This window comes from Equus quagga, chromosome 6, assembly GCF_021613505.1.
Source record: "Equus quagga isolate Etosha38 chromosome 6, UCLA_HA_Equagga_1.0, whole genome shotgun sequence".
Classification (NCBI taxonomy): domain Eukaryota; kingdom Metazoa; phylum Chordata; class Mammalia; order Perissodactyla; family Equidae; genus Equus; species Equus quagga.
Window position 1 is genome coordinate 130394278 of NC_060272.1, and position 18305 is coordinate 130412582.

At 42.3% G+C, this 18305-nt stretch overlaps 1 protein-coding gene across 2 annotated transcripts in view; it reads right to left on the reverse strand.

Annotated features, from left to right (window-relative positions):
• Positions 1 to 499: 499 nt before the first annotated feature.
• Positions 500 to 18305, reverse strand: part of SMU1 (SMU1 DNA replication regulator and spliceosomal factor) — a 24298-nt gene continuing 6492 nt past the window's right edge. The window contains exons 4-12 of one of the 2 annotated variants that reach the window (XM_046663829.1): positions 17365 to 17475; positions 11524 to 11652; positions 9672 to 9791; positions 8294 to 8410; positions 7553 to 7680; positions 6854 to 6980; positions 4284 to 4451; positions 2244 to 2396; positions 500 to 1007 (exon numbers count right to left, since the gene is read on the reverse strand). In XM_046663829.1, coding sequence (XP_046519785.1) covers positions 909 to 1007; positions 2244 to 2396; positions 4284 to 4451; positions 6854 to 6980; positions 7553 to 7680; positions 8294 to 8410; positions 9672 to 9791; positions 11524 to 11652; positions 17365 to 17475 — 1152 coding nt within the window. In that variant the 3' untranslated portion in view covers positions 500 to 908. Of the gene's footprint in view, positions 1008 to 1475; positions 1767 to 2243; positions 2397 to 4283; positions 4452 to 6853; positions 6981 to 7552; positions 7681 to 8293; positions 8411 to 9671; positions 9792 to 11523; positions 11653 to 17364; positions 17476 to 18305 lie in introns of those variants that run through there. The other variant, XM_046663830.1, reaches the window with a different exon arrangement.

Sequence of the window (18305 nt, forward strand, 5' to 3'; positions counted from 1 at the left end):
ACACAGGCATTCCACACATCTTTAAACATAAAGGAGACACCCATATGCAAAATAGTTTCAAGGGTATTGTTGGCTTTCCATTTTTTTCTTTAGCTAAGTGGTAATGCCACACATAGCAAAAAAGACTTTTCTAAATCCCAGGTCCTTTTCTAATTTTTCTTCAGAACAATAGCACAATTCCAATGCCAAACCCTCCTTCACATAGAAAGAGATGTCAAAACTGAATTCTCATAATGGATCCTCCAACTGGTTCTATCCAGAAGCTGGAGATGACATTCGCTGGAGTCGGCCAGGACACAGGAGAAGGCACCGCTGAGGAGCACGACGGGACAGGCGAGGGCTTCTTCACCAACCTTTCACAGTCTACCCTTCCACCCTGGAAGCGACCTCCTGCTGAACTTCAGATCCAGGGACCGTCACATTGCGTCCCAGCCCCTCACCTGACTCTAAGTAAACACGGTACCTAGATGAGTACTTACTGATGCCTAGAAACACAGCCTCCAGAAAGGTGTAAAGTTTATTAATATCTAAAAAAAGAAAAACCGGAAACAGCTACCGAATATGGGACAGTTCCTAATTTACAAGTTTTACTGCAGGAGGCCCATTTTAATCAGCATTTCAAATAATCCAAAGAGTACAATTTTTTTCTAGAAATATCAGTATTTCACTCTCCAGGTAGAAGACTATTGAAAACATTAAGTGTTTGCCTCAATTAGAAACAGACAAATACCTTTAAAAAATATAAAAAGGGTTACTGCTACTTAAACATGAATTTTCACAAAATTATTCCTATGCCTAATTCAGACAATCTGCTTAGAAAAGCTGGACTAAAAAAAAAAAACAGCAAGACATGAATATGTCCTCATGTAAGTACATGCTCTGAAGCGAGTGTGGAAAGAGCAGCGAGATCAGGGTTTCCAGAGCTTCAGGAGGCCGTCTTCACTGTAGGTGGCAATCAGGTTCTGGTGCGGGTGGTGTGCGATGCCAATCACATCCTTCTCGTGCACCTGGAGCGGGGAAGGCACAGGGTTAGGGGCAGGCCTGGGACAAGCCACTGCGGGGCCTCCAGGGCTGAAGGGCTGAGTGGAGCTTCTACTTCTCAGCAAAGGCACCGGGCCCACAGCAGCCTCACAGACGGCTGAACGATCACAGCCGCCAGACTCGAACGAGGCTGTCACACTGCTGTTCCCAGTTCTGTGCTGTTTTTCAGGATGGATGAATAAAACTTTGTCCCAAATCACCTTTGGACTACAGCTGATGCTAGTTGTCATCTCCATTTTGGAAATCCTAGGCCGAGACAGTGGCTGAGACCACACAATTCCTTCAACTCAGCGACCCTGCATTGTCCAGGCCCCTCAGCTAGAGGACACGCTCCACCTCCGCTGGTTTTGTTCATGTCTTAGATCTGCACTGGAGGCTTCACAGGGAAGGTGGACCAAAAGTCACTCAAGAATAATGCCAGACAATTCTCTAACCCGGGTATGTAAATGATCTGTTACATGTTCACCGTACCACTTCTTCCTGGACACACAAGACTACATTTTCCCTGCCCCCCTTGCATTTGCACTGTGGCCAGTGATGAAATTCTAACCCAAAACAAATGAGGAACAAAGTAATATAAGCCACTTCCAGTTGTGGGTCTCTCAAACAGCCAGCACAGCCATCCAGCTCTCTCTTCTCCTCCCGAGATCTCGGAGGCCACATATCGCAAACGGCACAGCTAGAAGATGGGGAGGGCTCTCCAATTCCTATCACACTGTGGCGTCCTAAGAAAGAAACTCGGATGGTGTTACCCAGAGATTCGGGAACTGTTTGCTACAGAAGCTGGCTCGAATTACTCCTTGTACTGACTCTAGCGACACAGAGCTGCTTAAAAACATGACATCAGTCTGACAGGATAATGTTAAATGATCTGCCTTTGAAAGGAAGTGGAGAGAACTAGCTGTTTCTGTCACTCTAGTACCCCGGGGAAGAGCCAGCTATCTCACTGGCTAGACAGGCACATTCCCTTCCTTCTTTTCGGCCTTATGCACACCATCCTATCCACTTAAAGCTGCGGGCTCACTGAAGGATGACTTTTCCTGATAGAGCAGGTAATTCCATACAATTTTAGTGATAAAACTTGTACATTTTTATCCCGAGGTTCACCCTGACAGCAGGCAGTCTCGAAAAGGCTTCCTTCAGAGTTCAGAAAGACCCCAGCCTGAGGTCACTTCCCGGGAGGCCGGGTCGGTGGCACTCACCGTCAAGGTCCTCTCCAGCTTGCCCGTGACCGTGCTGAAGCAGTAGAGCACGAAGTCCTCCCCCACACAGTAGATCCACTCGCCGCGCGGCGACAGGGCGCAGCACACGAAGTCACCGCCTTCTCTCTTCCCGGAGCTGAAGCTCCTGACGATCTGCAGCAGACCCCGGCCCGGGGCAAACACAGAACATCGGATAAGCAGCAGTCCTGGTGCAGCCGGTCAGACTCACATCTTCACACTGTTACTCTGCATGCTGGTTCACTGTCACTTACAACTTGATGACCAATTCCATTCACAACATGCTAAACCCTCTTGCCTGGGCAACAGCTATCTACAGTGAGTGGCAGACAGAAATTTAGAATTCCTAAGTCGCAAGTCCCCAGTCTTGCTCTTCAGTCTACAGAGCCATCTCACCCTGGAGCAAGCCCATGATCACACATACACCAAATTTCTAAATCAATACAGCACAGTGCCCACTGCTCTGTGGGCTCCAGCACCCAGTTCCTCCTTCTAGTAGTTCCCGTGCAGGATGGAACTCTGTCTCCAACACTTTGCTTGCTCTATTCTATACACCATTAAAATCATCATAAATCCAGGTCAGAGAAACCACTCTCAAAAGGTTAAAAGCTTGTGATTCCATTTAAATACCATTCTCAAAATGACAAACTTATAACGGAAAACAGCTGCAGTTGCCAGGGGCTTGGGGTGGGGGGTGCCTATAAAACTGCAGTGTAAGGGAGTTTCTTTGGGGGTGACAGAACACTTCTGTATCCTGATCACAGGGGTGGTTACATAAATCTGTACATGTGATAAAATTTCAGAGAACTTTTAACGTCCCACCTCAAAATGAATGCATGTAAAAACTGGTGAAATCCAAATAAACGTTTTATTTGAGTTAACAGTATTGTACCGATGTCAATTCCTGGTTTTGATAATTGTACTATGGTTATGTAAGATGTCATCATTGAAGGATGCAGGGGGAGGGTATACAGAAACACTCTGAACTGTTGTGTAACTTCTTTGGGAATCCAAAAAAAATTTTTTAATAAAAAGTTTTTTAAAAGTAAAGTAGAAAACTAGGAAGTGGGCAGCTATGGCTATTATGCAGCAGCCCAGCAGATACTGCAGACCAGCCATCTCAACCATGTGTTCTTAACTACTGATTCATCAGGAACTCAAGCAGGGGCCGGCCCAGGGGCACAGCGATTAAGTGCGCACGTTCCGCTTTGGGCGGCCCGGGGTTCGCCGCTTCGGATCCTGGGTGTGGATGTGGCACCGCTTGGCAAGCCATGCTGTGGGAGGCATCCCACATAAAGTAGAGGAAGATGGACATGGATGTTAGCTCAGGGCCACTCTTCCTCAGCAAAAAGAGGAGGATTGGTGGCAGATGTTAGCTCAGGGGTGATCTTCCTCAAAAAAAAAAGGGACTCAAGCAATGGAGAGAGTCCCAAACACCAGCCCCTGGCCTTCTCCACGCTCAGCAGGATCCCTGAGTGCCCAGGCCAACAGTGCAATGGCATCACACCACTCTTCCAGGGCCTGAGACCTCAACTTTGATGCCCTTAATGTTCCTCGTGCTACAAAAGTGAGGCTCCTTGGGAACCATGTAGGTGTCTTAATTACAAAGACACTGTTGCTCTTCTCCTACAAGAGTTCCACCTTAGATCACGTGGTAGCTGGGAGATGTCCCAAGTTGGTAAGTCTGAGTGTATCTCCCTCACTCAGACAAGGATTGTGAACTTAAAATCTTCAGTGGGGTTCTGAAGGCAGCTTAAAGACAGATCAGAGCCTCACTTATCCAAAGGATGCAAAAGAAAGAGCATGATATACAAACACCCTAGGGAAGGAGGTAACTTTTGAGACTCCAAAGAGATGTTTTGTAGACATATAATTTAAGTAAGTGTCTGAAAAACAAGTATGGTGTATATATTTTTTTGGTGTGGTGAACCCATATTTGGTTACTGGAAGGGGCAGGGCCGAGACAGACTGATTCGAGAACAGCCCACAGGGCCCGTGCAAGGGCACCTTCTGAGCACTCACCTGCCCCTGCATGTTCATGATGACCACTGTGTTTGATCTGTTGCAAACCACAAAGTGCTCTGGGTTCTTAGGAAGCAGGATCACACTGTTGACAGTGATGTCTGTCCCTGCAGTGCTGCCCAGGGATTTAAAGGTATTTGAACATTCTGTCGTCTTCATGTTCCAGATCTACAACACGAAAATTTAAGACATAAACATTTTGGGAGGTGTAACAATTTCTAAAGTTTTTGGGTTTAAAAAACTGAAAATGGGGTTACTAAAAGGATAAAACTGACTCAGAAAAAAAAGCTTCCCCCATGATTTTCACTCCAAATACCTAGTACTGTCATATACACAGTAAGCACCCATCATCTATTTGCTGGTTAATTGGTATAAACAAAATACAAGTCACAAAGCTAAACAATAAAAACTTTTTAAAATCTATGTTCTTTTCCTACAAAATTTTCCTTGGCTAAGGAGCCACCTAGCTTTAAAATTACCTATGTGTCAACACTGCTACTGTCATAAACAACCAAAAAGCTACCAAAATCCAATGGGGGCTTTTAGATTTACACACTTGGGCCCCTCTCCTGAGACTGATGTGGTAGGTCTGGGGTGGGACACAGGCTTGTGCACTTTCAAAACGCTCCACAAATGATCCTCATGTACAGCTTGTACTGAGAACCACAGAACAGAAGTCACAATGTTAACACACACATGAGGACGCCTGAAGTGGAAGCCACTTGTATTACCTCCCCCAGGCCAACATCTCTTCTGGTAAGAGTTCTCCCCAACTAGTGCTTTTCATCTTGCCCTTCTCAGTTGTTATGAATGAAGGGGTTAAATCAGACCTCACAGTTGTGGAAATCTGAGATGTGCTTAGAGAAGGGATGGACCAAATACTGCCTGGCATGATTTGGACACGGCTCACTTCATAGGAACACAAGCTTCAAAGGCATGGACTATGCCGTGTTTCTCCTGTGCCTTCGACAGAGCTTAGCACAAAACAGATGCTGAATAAACACCTACAAACTGGAGGAAACAGTTACCCGACTAGATGGCCCAGTGTTTACTTTCCTAATAAACAGTCTCATCTGCCTCAATCTCCTCTCTAAAGCCCAGTTGCCCAGGAGAGAAATGAACATTTCAGGGATCAAGAATTCTAAGGGTTCTAGTGTTTTCCACCCAAAAGGTCAGTGAGATGCTTTGCCCCAATCATTGCAGAACCAAAAGAAAAGAGGGCTGAACAAGCCACTTCATGATGGCATTTTACACACTGTGAGGCCCAAACAGAGCACAGAGGGCAAACCCCACAACTATGGTACTACGAGCTCTGTGTATTTCCCCACCCCCATCCCCAAGGAAGATTACACCTCCTACCTTCAGGTGTTTGGTTCAACTCCCAAGCCAGAACAAGCAATCTCAGAGGGTGGTCTGATTTCAGGTTTCTGTGTTCAATGTTCAGGTCTTCTGCCACAGAGCACTTACTTACATAAGGCAATTTAAAAGCAGGTCCAGAATGTAAATGGACTGCCTCAAAGATCTCCAGCAATTTTCTATTTGGATTTCCCATCGTTTCTAGGAAATGAGGCCCTCTCTTCAAATAACTAAATCTCTTAAGGTACTGAAGAGCCATTAGTTTCAGCTGAGAGCTGGGGGCACTAAGTATCTGAGAGACGACTCAGCTCTACTCAACGCCTCTCCTGCCCCTCTACAAACGCTGTTAGGAAGGCCTGAAAGGTGGGGACCAGGGTTGGGGTGGGGTGGGGAGGCTGTGCAACAAAAAAGAGATCTATTTATTTGGCCATTAGCCCTTTGTGAATCTGACTGTTGCAGGTGGACCACACTTAGGGCAAGACAGAATTTAACTGCTGTAAACGGGCTGACTTAAGTTCAGAACTCCATACCTTTCCTCTTCTCCTACACATGATAAAGTCTGTTTCCACTTGGTAGCTTTGAGATTTGAGGTCCCCAGGCCGATAGGAATTACTCAAGAATATTACTACTGCCATAGACTCACCTCATTATGGCTAAAAAGCTGGTGGAGGTTTACCCACCATAATTATCACCATTTTCACCACTGAAAACTCCTCAAAGGAGAAATAGTAAATAGTAAACAGAAATGGTAAATAGAAATTGTGGTTGTTAGTGCCATCAAGTCAATTCTGCCTCCTAGAGACCCAGTGGACAGCAGAGCAGAACCCTGCCTGGTCTCTCTGTGCCATCCTCTCACCTTCCGGTGCTACATCAGACAATGCTCTACCGCTATTCCTAGGGTTTTCATGGCCAATTTTTCAGAAGTGGGTGGTCAGTTACCTTCTTCCTAGTCTGTCTTAGTCTGGAAGCTCTGCCGAAACCTGTCCACCAACGGTGACCCTGCTGGTATTTAAAATACTGGTGGCATAGCTTTCAGCATCACAGCAACACGCAGCCGCCACAGTATGATAACCGACAGAGGGGTGGTGTGGTTCCCTGACTGGGAAATGAACCTGGGCCGCAGCAGAGAGAGTGTCGAAACTTAACCACTAGCCTACCAGGGTTGGCCAAAATGGAAGAGACACCCCAAAATAAACCAGTAGCAAATACTTAACCTTTACAGTGCCATCCGAGGATGCACTAATAATATAATGTCCATCTTGCGTAAACGTTGCTTCGTTAACAAAGGAGGAATGACCACGAAATTCCTTCAGTGTTTTCCCAGATTTTAAACCATGAATTCTATCACAAATAAAAGGAAATGGAAAGAACAATTAAAACTCTTATATTATGGCTGAGAGCAAGTGTTGAATGTATTTTGGATGAATTTTAGAAGCTCATGTTATAATATTAAGTGAAGAAAGAAGGCTAGTCAGTTACGTATGCAGTATTATTTTCATTATGTCAAACAATCAAACAAAACTAAAACAAAAGCTCTGCGCAGAGACTGGAAGAAAATACACCAGTAATACCACGAGGTTCTGTTCAGGGAGACTTCTAGGTCTCAGCTGGGTCCCAGGAATCTGTATTTGTAACACACCCTCTAAGACGCTTCTGATGCAGATGCGACCAGACCACACTTTGAAAAACATGAAACACTGCTATAATCCCTTTCTAATCTCTCTTCTGGGTACAGACTCAAATGGACAAAATAATAGCAATGAGTCAGCAGCACTTTAGGGAAATGAGGTCTCACAAACCCTCATTCTCCATAGAGGAGCATCCTGGTGAAAGTATAAGGAATCACCAGTACTTCCCCCTGGGGCTTCATCATCTCAAATCCAAGGGAGGGCAGTTTGGGGATTCTTACTTACCTAATTGTCTGGTCAAAAGAGGCACTCAGGATCTGACTGCTATCCTTAGAAAAGCTGAGACAGGTGACACCTTTACTGTGTGCCCTTTCAAATCTCCTTAAACACTGTCCACTCTGAATCTTCCATACCTTTATTAAAAAAAAATTGCAAAAACTTGTAAGTAGAGTGTCTCACTCTAGCCCGCAAAGCCAAGCAAGATGCAGTGCTCACTAATGTACTAAAAGAGCATTAAAAATGCATGCTAATAGCTGAGTATGACGTCTGGTTCACGTAGTACAATGATAACTTGAATCCTTAGAAACTCAAACCTTTTTCCTAGTAAATTATTAAAACAAAAGTTTAGACTCTAAATTCACTCAGCAGAGACCATTTCTGTATTTTATCGAGCACAGGGAGTTTTACCAGCAATTAAATACAAGCCACAGATAATGAGCTGGAGATCATCCCACTCCTTAAAAACCAAAGTACAAAACGTCATACAAGGTGAGCCGCGGGGTCCGGCAGGAAGGGCAGAAGCAGATCTGGACTGGCGTCCCAGATCTGTCACTCACCAACTGTGCGACCTTAAACAAATGACTGGACCTCCCTAGGCACAGTTATTATTAACAAGAAAAAGTAAAGTGATGAGCATAAAGTTGATGATCAAGAAAAAGTAGCTGCTGAGTATCACATGTAGGACACTACCTCATTACAGAACTCCCCAAACATCTACAAACAAGAGCCCATGCCTCTCATCCACACCTTGATTTTTCCATCTTGGGCCCCAGTTGCTAACATTTCTGTATCTCTGCTGAAGCACATGCAGAGGACAGCATCGTCCATCATCATAAAGTTATCCTGTGCCTGGTACTTAAGGTCCTAAAGGAAACAATGATAAGCAGTTATCAAAATAACACAAGTCACCCCAGGTCTCTACAAACTCACTAACAGCAGGATAATGGACTGTGCCCACCCCAAAGCTCCAAAGCAAACAGAAGCACTGTGCACACACGTTCCTAATGAACAACTGAGAAGGCTGGGAATAAGTAATTTTACACAATTCAAATCAATATTGTGAAAAATGCAACAGAATACTCTTCATCTTTGCTTATTGATCTTTTCTAAGCAAAATTTCCCTACAGTTTCATACCATACATCTTTAATAAACTTGTAAGATTTTTAGGGGTATGATATGTGAGAAACTAATGCTTTTTCCAAATTGTCAACCACTTTTTGTAAAACCATGCATTGACTCAACTATTTGTGATTTTTTTTTAACATCTGTTATTGTTCAAATTGAAGTATCTTTATTTTTTCCTAATTATAAAGTGAGACTGCTTCATGGTTTAAAAAAAAGCAAACTATAAAGAAATACATAAAGTAGAAAGTGAAAATCACTCATAAATCCACTACTCATGGAGTGCAATTTAGTGCTCTATGATAAAGATTACCTTTTAAATCAGTGAATAGTCAATAAATAGCTACTTGGGAAAAAAATTAAGTTGTATCTACACCAACTTTATCCCCCTAAGCAAATTCCAGATGGATCCAAAATGAAACATAAAAGTACTGGAAGAAACTGTGGGAGAAAAGATGGATAAATACTATGATACAAAAAGTTTTTAAGTCTATCTATAAAGCAAAATCATAAAAGTCAAAAGACAAAATTGAAAAATGCTTGCAATACATATTACAAAGGTTGATTTCCTCAAACTATCAAGAGCTCCCACAAATCAATAAGAAACTATTCAAAAGAAAAATGGGCAAAGGATATGAACAAACTTCACAAAATAGGAAATATTGGTGGTTTTTCACAACTTCACTCATAATAGCAGAAACACAATTAGTACCACAATTAGGTTAGATTGGAAACAACAAGTAGTTGCTTACATATACACAGAATATTCCAAGAAGGTTACATAAGAAACTGGTAACCCTGGCTGGACCAAAGAAAGGAACTGAGCAGCTGAGGGACAAGGGAGGGAGCAAGACTCTTTACTGAATAATTTTTCTATTTTATAAGACGTATCAGAGGTATATATTACCCATTAAAAAAATAAATTTAAATTGTAAAACCAGATAATTAAACAATAATAGATAATTCTCGTACTAGAAAAGTTAAGTTTTAAAAATACTTTACCTTCCTGATTTTTCCAGTCGTAAAGTTCCATACTTCAATGAATCCATCAACAGACCCAGTGACCAGATACTGACCATCTGGAGAAAATCGAGCACACTCCACATGTGATTTCTGACCAAACTGTTTCAAATGAAACAATGAAACAGATGCATTTTTATCTAGTGGCCTTAAAACAATTCCCACTTTAACTTTTTGAAAAACCTTGCCCTAGCATAAAGTCATAGGTAGCCCATCTTATGGAGAATTAGAGGGTCGTGTCTGTCCTGGGACACAGGGAGATGGTGGATGTATTTTCTCTGACTGGTTTTATGTCTAGGCTCTCAGTTGAAACTAGTTTTTTTTTAATGTAAAGTGGATATTTCCAAAGAAAAGCAAAAAAACTATTTTACCATGGGACTTAGAACAAACACTCCTGTTAACTCAAACAGTAAGTTTTTCCGAGAATCAGCCACTGGTAGCATAACTTTCACACTCAACTTAATACGGCATACGTTCCTGCTGTGCATCTGGGGAAAAAATTCATTTTTTCAAAATAAATGTCTGTTTTCCTGCACTATTTTGTAAACAAGTTTTGCATCACTGTTTCTTTTCATGACCTTCGTGTAGGCAAGTGATAAGGTGTGGCTGACTAACTCTAGGAGAACCAGTGCACTAGTGAAAGCTGCCTGGGAAATGTATCCTGAGCATTTACCAGCCATGACGCTTCCAAAAACAGATGAGCAAACTACAGAACATTAGACAGATGAGAACAGAGAAAAGCTCTACTATGAATTCCACTTTAAATGTAAAACAAGGAAAGGGTTGATAACAAAAAATCATAGCCCAGCAGCACAATTATAATGGATCCCTGTCTCAAAGCTTCAGCCAGGGTAAATAAAGGTGCTGCTCAAAAACATCTTTACAGGGGCTGGCCCGTTGATGCAGTGGTTAGGTTCGCACCTTCTGCTTCTCTGTGGCCTGGGGTTTGCCAGTTTGCATCCCGGGTGTGGACATGGCACTGCTTGGCAAAAAGCCATGCTGTGGTAGGCATCCCACATATAAAGTAGAGGAAGACGGGCATGGATGTTAGCTCAGGGCCAGTCTTCCTCAGCAAAAAGATGGGGATTGGCAGTAGTTAGCTCAGGGCTAATCTTCCTCAAAAAAAAAAAAAAAAACAAACCACCAAAACTTTACATGCAAATCAGAACATATAATCTAGAAAAAACAAATTCAAAACACTAAGGCAAAGTCAAAGATTTGAGAAATATTTTAAAATCCATTAAGTTCAATCAGAGCACAAACTCAGAGAGAAACTGTAATATAAAGGAGATGCCCAAGGAGCAAATATGCTTGTAATTCTGGGAAGTGCAGCTATTAGTGAATGTGCTGTTTCCTAGAAAAGTCTCAGATTTCAAAAAAAGAAACAAGAACCAGTCAAAAGACGATGAAACGATTTTCCTCAAACACCACACAAGCCCACTTTACAATGCATGCTTGGCACTCTGCCTGACATGTAAAGGGACACACACAAATGTTGAACAGGACAAATCTATAGAAAGCTCACAGTAAGTCCCAGGCTTAACCACAGAGCTCCCTAGCCATGCTTCCCAATGCAGGCTCCCTGGGAGGGAGAGAAGGGCAGACGAGCGGCCAGACCTCAACCGTATGTGCACTTGAGTTAGACATCCGAGGTGAGCTACTGCCAGGCCACAGGAGGAGCCCAGCGGTCACCAGCAGCAACCCTGAATGTCGTCAGAGCTGGAGAATGAGATCTGCTCCCCAACCCAAGCTCCTGGCACAGGGCCTGGCTGAGCAGGCACATGTTCAGTCCTCAACAAATGATGACCGACCGACTGGTGTCTAAGGATCCTACCTTAATATGCCTGCTCAGCTGTGTAGGAAACTTTTCTTCTTCCACATCTTTGACAGCTGCTTTGCCTCGGAACAAATCTATGGTCATGCCAGGAGGAAGCAAGCCCTGGTGCTGCTGCCACTTCAGTGCCTATGAGAAAAGAAATGTACAGTAATCCACTTGGGTGCTTTTAAGATCTGGTCCTGATCGCTCAGACAAAGCCAGGCCTGAAATGATGAGGTTCACGGGAAACTGTGAGCCATCCAGACCCAACCATCTCTGGCCAATCAAACAGAGCATAATCTGTGCTACTCTGTGTGCCCTAGGAACGCAGGCTGGTCTAGGGTAGCAGGGGACTCTGAGAGCCAACAGTCCATCTTTCCACACCCATTTTCTCATAAGTGTGACTCTTATTATAAACAAAATTTGGAAAACAGAAATCTCCCATAGTTCTTACATTCAAACACAGCCACTGCTGGCATTTTCTATATTACCTTCTAGTATTTTTCGCATTACATACGTGTTTAATTAATGTCGCTATAATTATACTATATGTAAAATTTTATATTTTCTTATTTTAACCTATCATCAGGTCATGCTTTGACATGACTACCATTCTGACAGTTGCAAATATATCCTATTTAGCGGATATTTAACAGTTTATTTAATTAATACTTTAATGGGACACGTACACTGCTTCCAATTTTTCACTCATGTAAGTAATGCTACAATGAACATCTTTGGATATAAGGCTTTTTCTAGTTTCTAATCTCTCCACACCAGAATAGATTCCTAGAAAAGGAATTACCGAATTCAAAAAAGACGGTGAATGGTTAAGGTTCTTTACATATACTGCAAAACTGTTTTCCCAAAAAGTTGCAACTTCAACAGCATTCACAACTACGTTATGGGAAGTGGAAAATCATGGACTTTGGAGACAGAGAGTCCTAGGATAGACCATTTACAAACTGTTATTTTGACCCTCAAATTTCAACACCTAAAAAAAGTCAGGAAAGAAGCCTAATTCCTAGAGCTGCTGAAAGGATAAACCAAAATGACACGTTAAGTCTACGCAACCGGCACATGATGAATGCGAACTCCTTTCCCTTTGTTGTATCAAGAAAACTCAACAACTTTGGATACCCTTTAAAAACTTTGCTAATTTAGTGATGGAAAGTTATGCCCTGCTTTAGTCAGTTCTCTGATTAATGACTTTGAGCTTTTCTCCATGTTTATTAACTGGATATATTCCCTCTTCTGTTCACTGTTTATTCATGTTGTTTATTGTAATCTTACTATTTTTCTTATCAACTTGTGAGCTTTTAATGTCATCAAGGTGTTTGTTGTTTACGTTTGCTGAAAATAATTTTTTCCAATCTGCCTATTTTGATTATGGTTTTATAGGTTTTTTTTAAATCCTAAGTTAAATTCTTAAGTGATTAAATTTGTTGATTTTTACCTTGGTGTTTACGCCCTCATCACAGAAGTCCTTCTCTATCAAGAGATTTGATATGTTATATTATCTTTTAGTTTTTCTATTTTCGTAACATAAGTAACTTTCAATCTATGTGAAATTATGCTGTATAAAATATGAGAGAAGGCTCTGATCTGACCTTTCCCTCCACTCTAAAGCAAGGACCCAACACCATACGCTGAATAACTCTTCCCTGCTCCTAGGTTCTGTGACATGCCATTATCTATTAAATCCATATAAATAGTGGATCAATTTCTTGCACTGTTGTTGCACTGGTTGCAGTAGATATTCTTGTGCCGAGTACCAAAATGATTCAATCAATGAGCCTTCATTAAATGCTTCAACATTTTTAGGGCTGGTATGTTCTCAATATTCTTCCTTTTCAAAATGTCTTTGACGAATATATTTCCAAGTTTATTTCGCCAGATGAACACTAGAATTCTTTGTGAAATAATTCTAATTGTATTGTGATCTTTATTATAACTGCCTTAAATCTAAGAAGGTCAGTCTTATCCAAGAAAATCACTATTTCACCACTTACTCAAATCTTTTCTCTTGTAAGTACTGAAGGGTATTTCCCTTTTTAAAAGTGGAAATCATCTATTTCCCACAAAATTTAGTGCTAGAATTTTTATATTGTATGCTGTTGCTATAAACGAGAGCTCTTTTTTTCACTGAATTTTCTAACCGGCCACTGCTAATATATAGGAATGTAATCAATTTTTGTGTGTTTTATATCTGGCAATGTTACCAAACTTTTAAATTATTTCTATGATTATTAGAATTGAAATATTTAATGTTTCTACATATTATTAATTTTATTTCTTTCCAAAATTCATGTTACTTATTTTTCATGTTTTACTATGACGACCAGAGAACATGTACCTGCTCAGGACCTCTCTCCAATCAATGTGTACTCTCTGCTGACTCTCTACCCTCAGTCTATTAACAGTTTCAAATCACTCCCATCTTTAAAAGCAAAAAATACCCTCTTGCCTTCTGTTCTGTAGCTACTACTGCCCACTCCCCTCCCCGCTATCTCCTTCAACAACCAAGCTTCATGAGCCATCCACTCACTGCCTTCACTTCTCAGTTAATTCACTCCTAACTCACTGCAATGTGTCTTCTGTCCCACCTTTCCACTGCAAGTGCATCTCAGATAGCGCAATGGCCAAAACCAGACTCCTTTCTGACCCTCAACTTCCCATGTTCTCTGTTGCTCTCGACCTTGATGACCACCTGTCTTCCTGAAACTGCTCTCTTGGCTTTTCTAACTCTATTCTCTGAGCTTCCCTTTTTATCTCTCTGGCTGTTCCTTTCTCTGTTCATCCTGTTGACTTTAAGTGTTCCCTATGGCTTCCTTCTCAAATGTTTACTTTTCTTATTCTACTTGCTTTCCCTGGGTAATCATACTTACATCCATGGAATCAAGCACTAATGTAATTTCCAAATCTATAGCTCTAGCCAAAACCTCACGGTTGAGGTTCAGATCCACAAATCCCAGTGCGTATACTAGACATCTCCACTTGTGCATCTCAGAGATCTTCAATATTAGTACAGCCAAAACTGACCATCCGCCCCACCCTAGTCTCTACCTCTCAACAAATCGCAACAAATCTGCCCTTCTCCTTGTATTCTTTCCTAAGTCACCCAAGCCAGAAACATAAAAGGGCAACCCAGAGTCAAAACCTCACTTACTCTGCACAGCTAACCAATTAAACAGGGAGGAACACGTGCGTTTATTTCCACTCTCTAGAAACTCCACTAAAGTGACGATAATAAAGGAATAAAAAAGGCACATGCCCAAAAAGACAAAGAGAATGGAAGGAGAGATGGCAGCAGAAGAGAAATGTTAGTTAAATTTCAGAAGCTGAAAAGTGAACGAACCAGTGGCAACCAAGAACAGAAAAACGAAACCTAATTATACAAGGTGGGGATGATGAAGCCACAGGAAGCCAGCCACAGCACCCTGCAAATTCCAAAGAGGGTTAGGAATTGGAGGTACCACATACCACTCAAGGACAAGGCACGGCATGAGGCAATGATAAACTCCATATAAAGAGCAGTTAGCTCCCAGGACCTCTTTCAACGCCATGCACCACGTGACTGCCTTGCCCCAGCCTCAACAGAAGTCAGGTGGTTTACGTTCTGGAAAGGTTGAGATCCTGGGCTCTGGAAAACAAGGCAGAGCTGAGGAAGAAGGGCGCCAGTGAGACGCCACAATGAAAACAGGAGATTCAGTGCAAACTGGTCTGCTAAACGGTGAGATCTCTCTACCCTTCACCCCCACCAGTATCCTCCCACCTCTGGCTCCAGGACACAGTTTATACCTCCCCCAGGCCAGAAACTAGAGGACTACTCTCTGGGAAAGCTAATCAGTCCAAGAAAATATATCTATAGCTATGACACAAGAGGATCCTCAGCCAGTCATTCCAGGCTGAATTCTATCAGTTCCCCAGCTCCTCCTTCCATCCCAACCCCACAGTGAGTTTCCAAACAGCTTTTCAGCGTTTCACTCTTACATACAAACCGATAGCCAGGGATCACGACATGTCTGAGGAAAGTTTCCAGACATGGGCACCAAGACAAATGGGCAAAAAAAGGAAATCAGAGAAAAAAAGGGCCAATGTAGGGAGCAAAATAAAGCTTTAAAAACTTGACCAACAAGAGAAAAATAAGAGATACTGCATACACAAGTAAGATCTCAAAAATTTACCTCCATGTACCTTTTTCTCAGGAAGTTACTAGAAGTACTCCATCAAAACAACGGTCTAAACTATGAAAAGAAGGAAAACATGGATCTAAAAAATATGACCCAACACAAGAGGCAAAGAATTCCCAGAACGAAGATGAAAGAAGTCCCAGAACAGTAACTGTGCAGCAAGCCAAGAGAACCAGTCCTGGCGGAAATGAGGGAAGGGCCTCAGAGAGGGTATCAGCAAGAGGGAAAAAAGGGACTTTTTACAGTTGTCAGAAAGATTCAGGCTGAATCAGCAAGTGGTAAAAAGCTAGGCAAAATTTTTAAAAATTAAGAATTATCACAAGGAATCATAAAAATTATGTAAGAAATTAAATGTAATTATTTTTGGCTATGAGCAATATGTATGTAAAGAAAATAATATAAATACTGAACTGATTTAACCAAGAGTTGTGATATAACTATACTGAAAATCTGGAGGAAGAAGAAGAATGTGTGCATGTTCTGGGGAGTAGATATGAGATAATTCATCTTCCACTAAAGAAAGTCAATAGCTGGGCCAGCCCTGGTAGGCTAGTGGTTAAGTCTGGGGCACTCTGCTTTGGTGGCCCAGGTTCAGTTCCCAGGCGCAGACCTATACCACTCGTCTGTCAGTGGTCATGCTGTGGCAGCAGCTCACATACAGAAAGAGGAAGACTGGCAGTGGATGTTAGCTCAGGGCAAATCTTCCTCTACAAGAAAAATAAAGTCAAAAGCTAATGTCTAAGAAGAAAAAAAAAAGTCAAGATATAACAGTATAAGCATGATATTTAGCTACGGAGGTAACTGTCAGGAGAGTCAGAATGACTGCAAACAGTAAGAATCAGGTGGAGAAGGACAGATCCAACTATTTTTCACTATAAGCCCTGAAGTACTAAACTATGCACATCTATTACTTTAATAAAAAGTAAATTAAGAAAGAAGCAGCTTAATTTTAAATCTCAGAATCACTGCAAACCTGTAACAAATAGCTTTTTGGTCCTTTTGCAAATGCAGATTTAGTGCAAAGAGGCTATTTACATCTCTATCAATGACCTGTACCCTGCGCTACTTATAAAAATATCTATTACAGTCATGCGCCGCATAATCACACTTCAGTCAACGATGGACCATGTATTCGACAGTGGTTCCATGAGATTAGCACCACACAGCCCAGGTGTGTAGTAGGCTGTACCATCTAGGTTTGTTCACAAGCTGCCAGGCAATATAGGAAATGCTTTGAGCACACTACCTCATTTAATTCTTACTACACCACCATGATGAGTAAATGGGATCAAAAAAGTTAGGTAACATGGCCAAGACCACAGAGCTGGTAAGTGAGAGAGCTTGGATTCTAACTAGAGTAAACATCTGTTCCAATTTGCCAGGGACAGTGTCCTGGCATGATGATCAACAGTGCCCCCAAGCGATCCAGAGGGAAGGCTAAAGTCCATGGTCACCCTAAAGCTAACGGACTTGAGAGCTCACGTTCTTCAGCACTCATCCATACTGACTCTAGACGAGAGGGGCATGGCACTGCTGTGGGTACAAGCAGCTCTATAGGTAATCCCCAACTCTTAGGATGCCCGATTTCTTCAGTGTATACAGACAGTTTATATACAGGAAACAGAACCAGAGTTAGGGTGATTTCAGTTCCACGGATTTTAATTACCTGTCCCAGCAATGCCATGAGACGAGATGGAGGCACCACACTGACTTCCCCAGCTAAGGCCTGGGCAATTGCTGCTCTTCTCTTTTCTTTGCTACTTCCATCTGGGTATGCCTAAAAAAGGAGAGGGGGGCAGCATCATTTCCAAGAAGCAGCTACAAGATAAGAGTGTGCTTATTTAAAAAAACCAACAGTAACCAAGCAGAAACATTCAAAAAGGAAAACATGAAAAGAAACTATCCATTTAAACAGGGGATTAATTAAATCAATCTGTTTATTAAAAACAACCTCCCAATTCTACCCACTTGCATTTCAAAAGTATGAGCTGTGAGAGAACTGAGGTCAGCCAAGCCACACTGCTATTTCTGAAAAGGGCCCAAGTAAATCACGTCAAAGCCAGAGTTGTTTTTCCACATTTTGAAAAACCTGCAGAGCCAAGGATTCTTTTATGTGCTTTGGTAATTTCAGTCAAATGACTCCCAGCTCAGAAGCTGTTCACCACCTCAAACGTAAACCCTGTCCTGGTAATCTAAACGCCTTTCCTTTACACTCACGGTTTCTGAGTTTATTCTAACTTCCCATTATGTAGTGCCTAGTAAACTCTTCCTCCTCAGATCTAGACAAGCCTCTAGTAAAAGACTGGGGGAGAAAGAACGAAAGTCCATATATAATAAGGTTGTGGAGGAATCAAAGAGTATCAGTGCCCATACTCCACCAGTAAGCATCGTCAGCTGAGAAGGAAAAGCACAAGCTTTTAAGAACTGAAAGAACTGGGAGGAAGCTGCAGTTGTCAGGGGCAAGGGACACAGGCCCAGGGGCAGGCAGCAGTCAGGCGGCACTCAGGCCCAGGGGCAGGCAGCAGCCAGGCGGCACTCAGGCCCAGGGGCAGGCAGCAGTCAGGCGGCACTCAGGGCCAGGGGCAGGCAGCAGTCAGGCGGCACTCA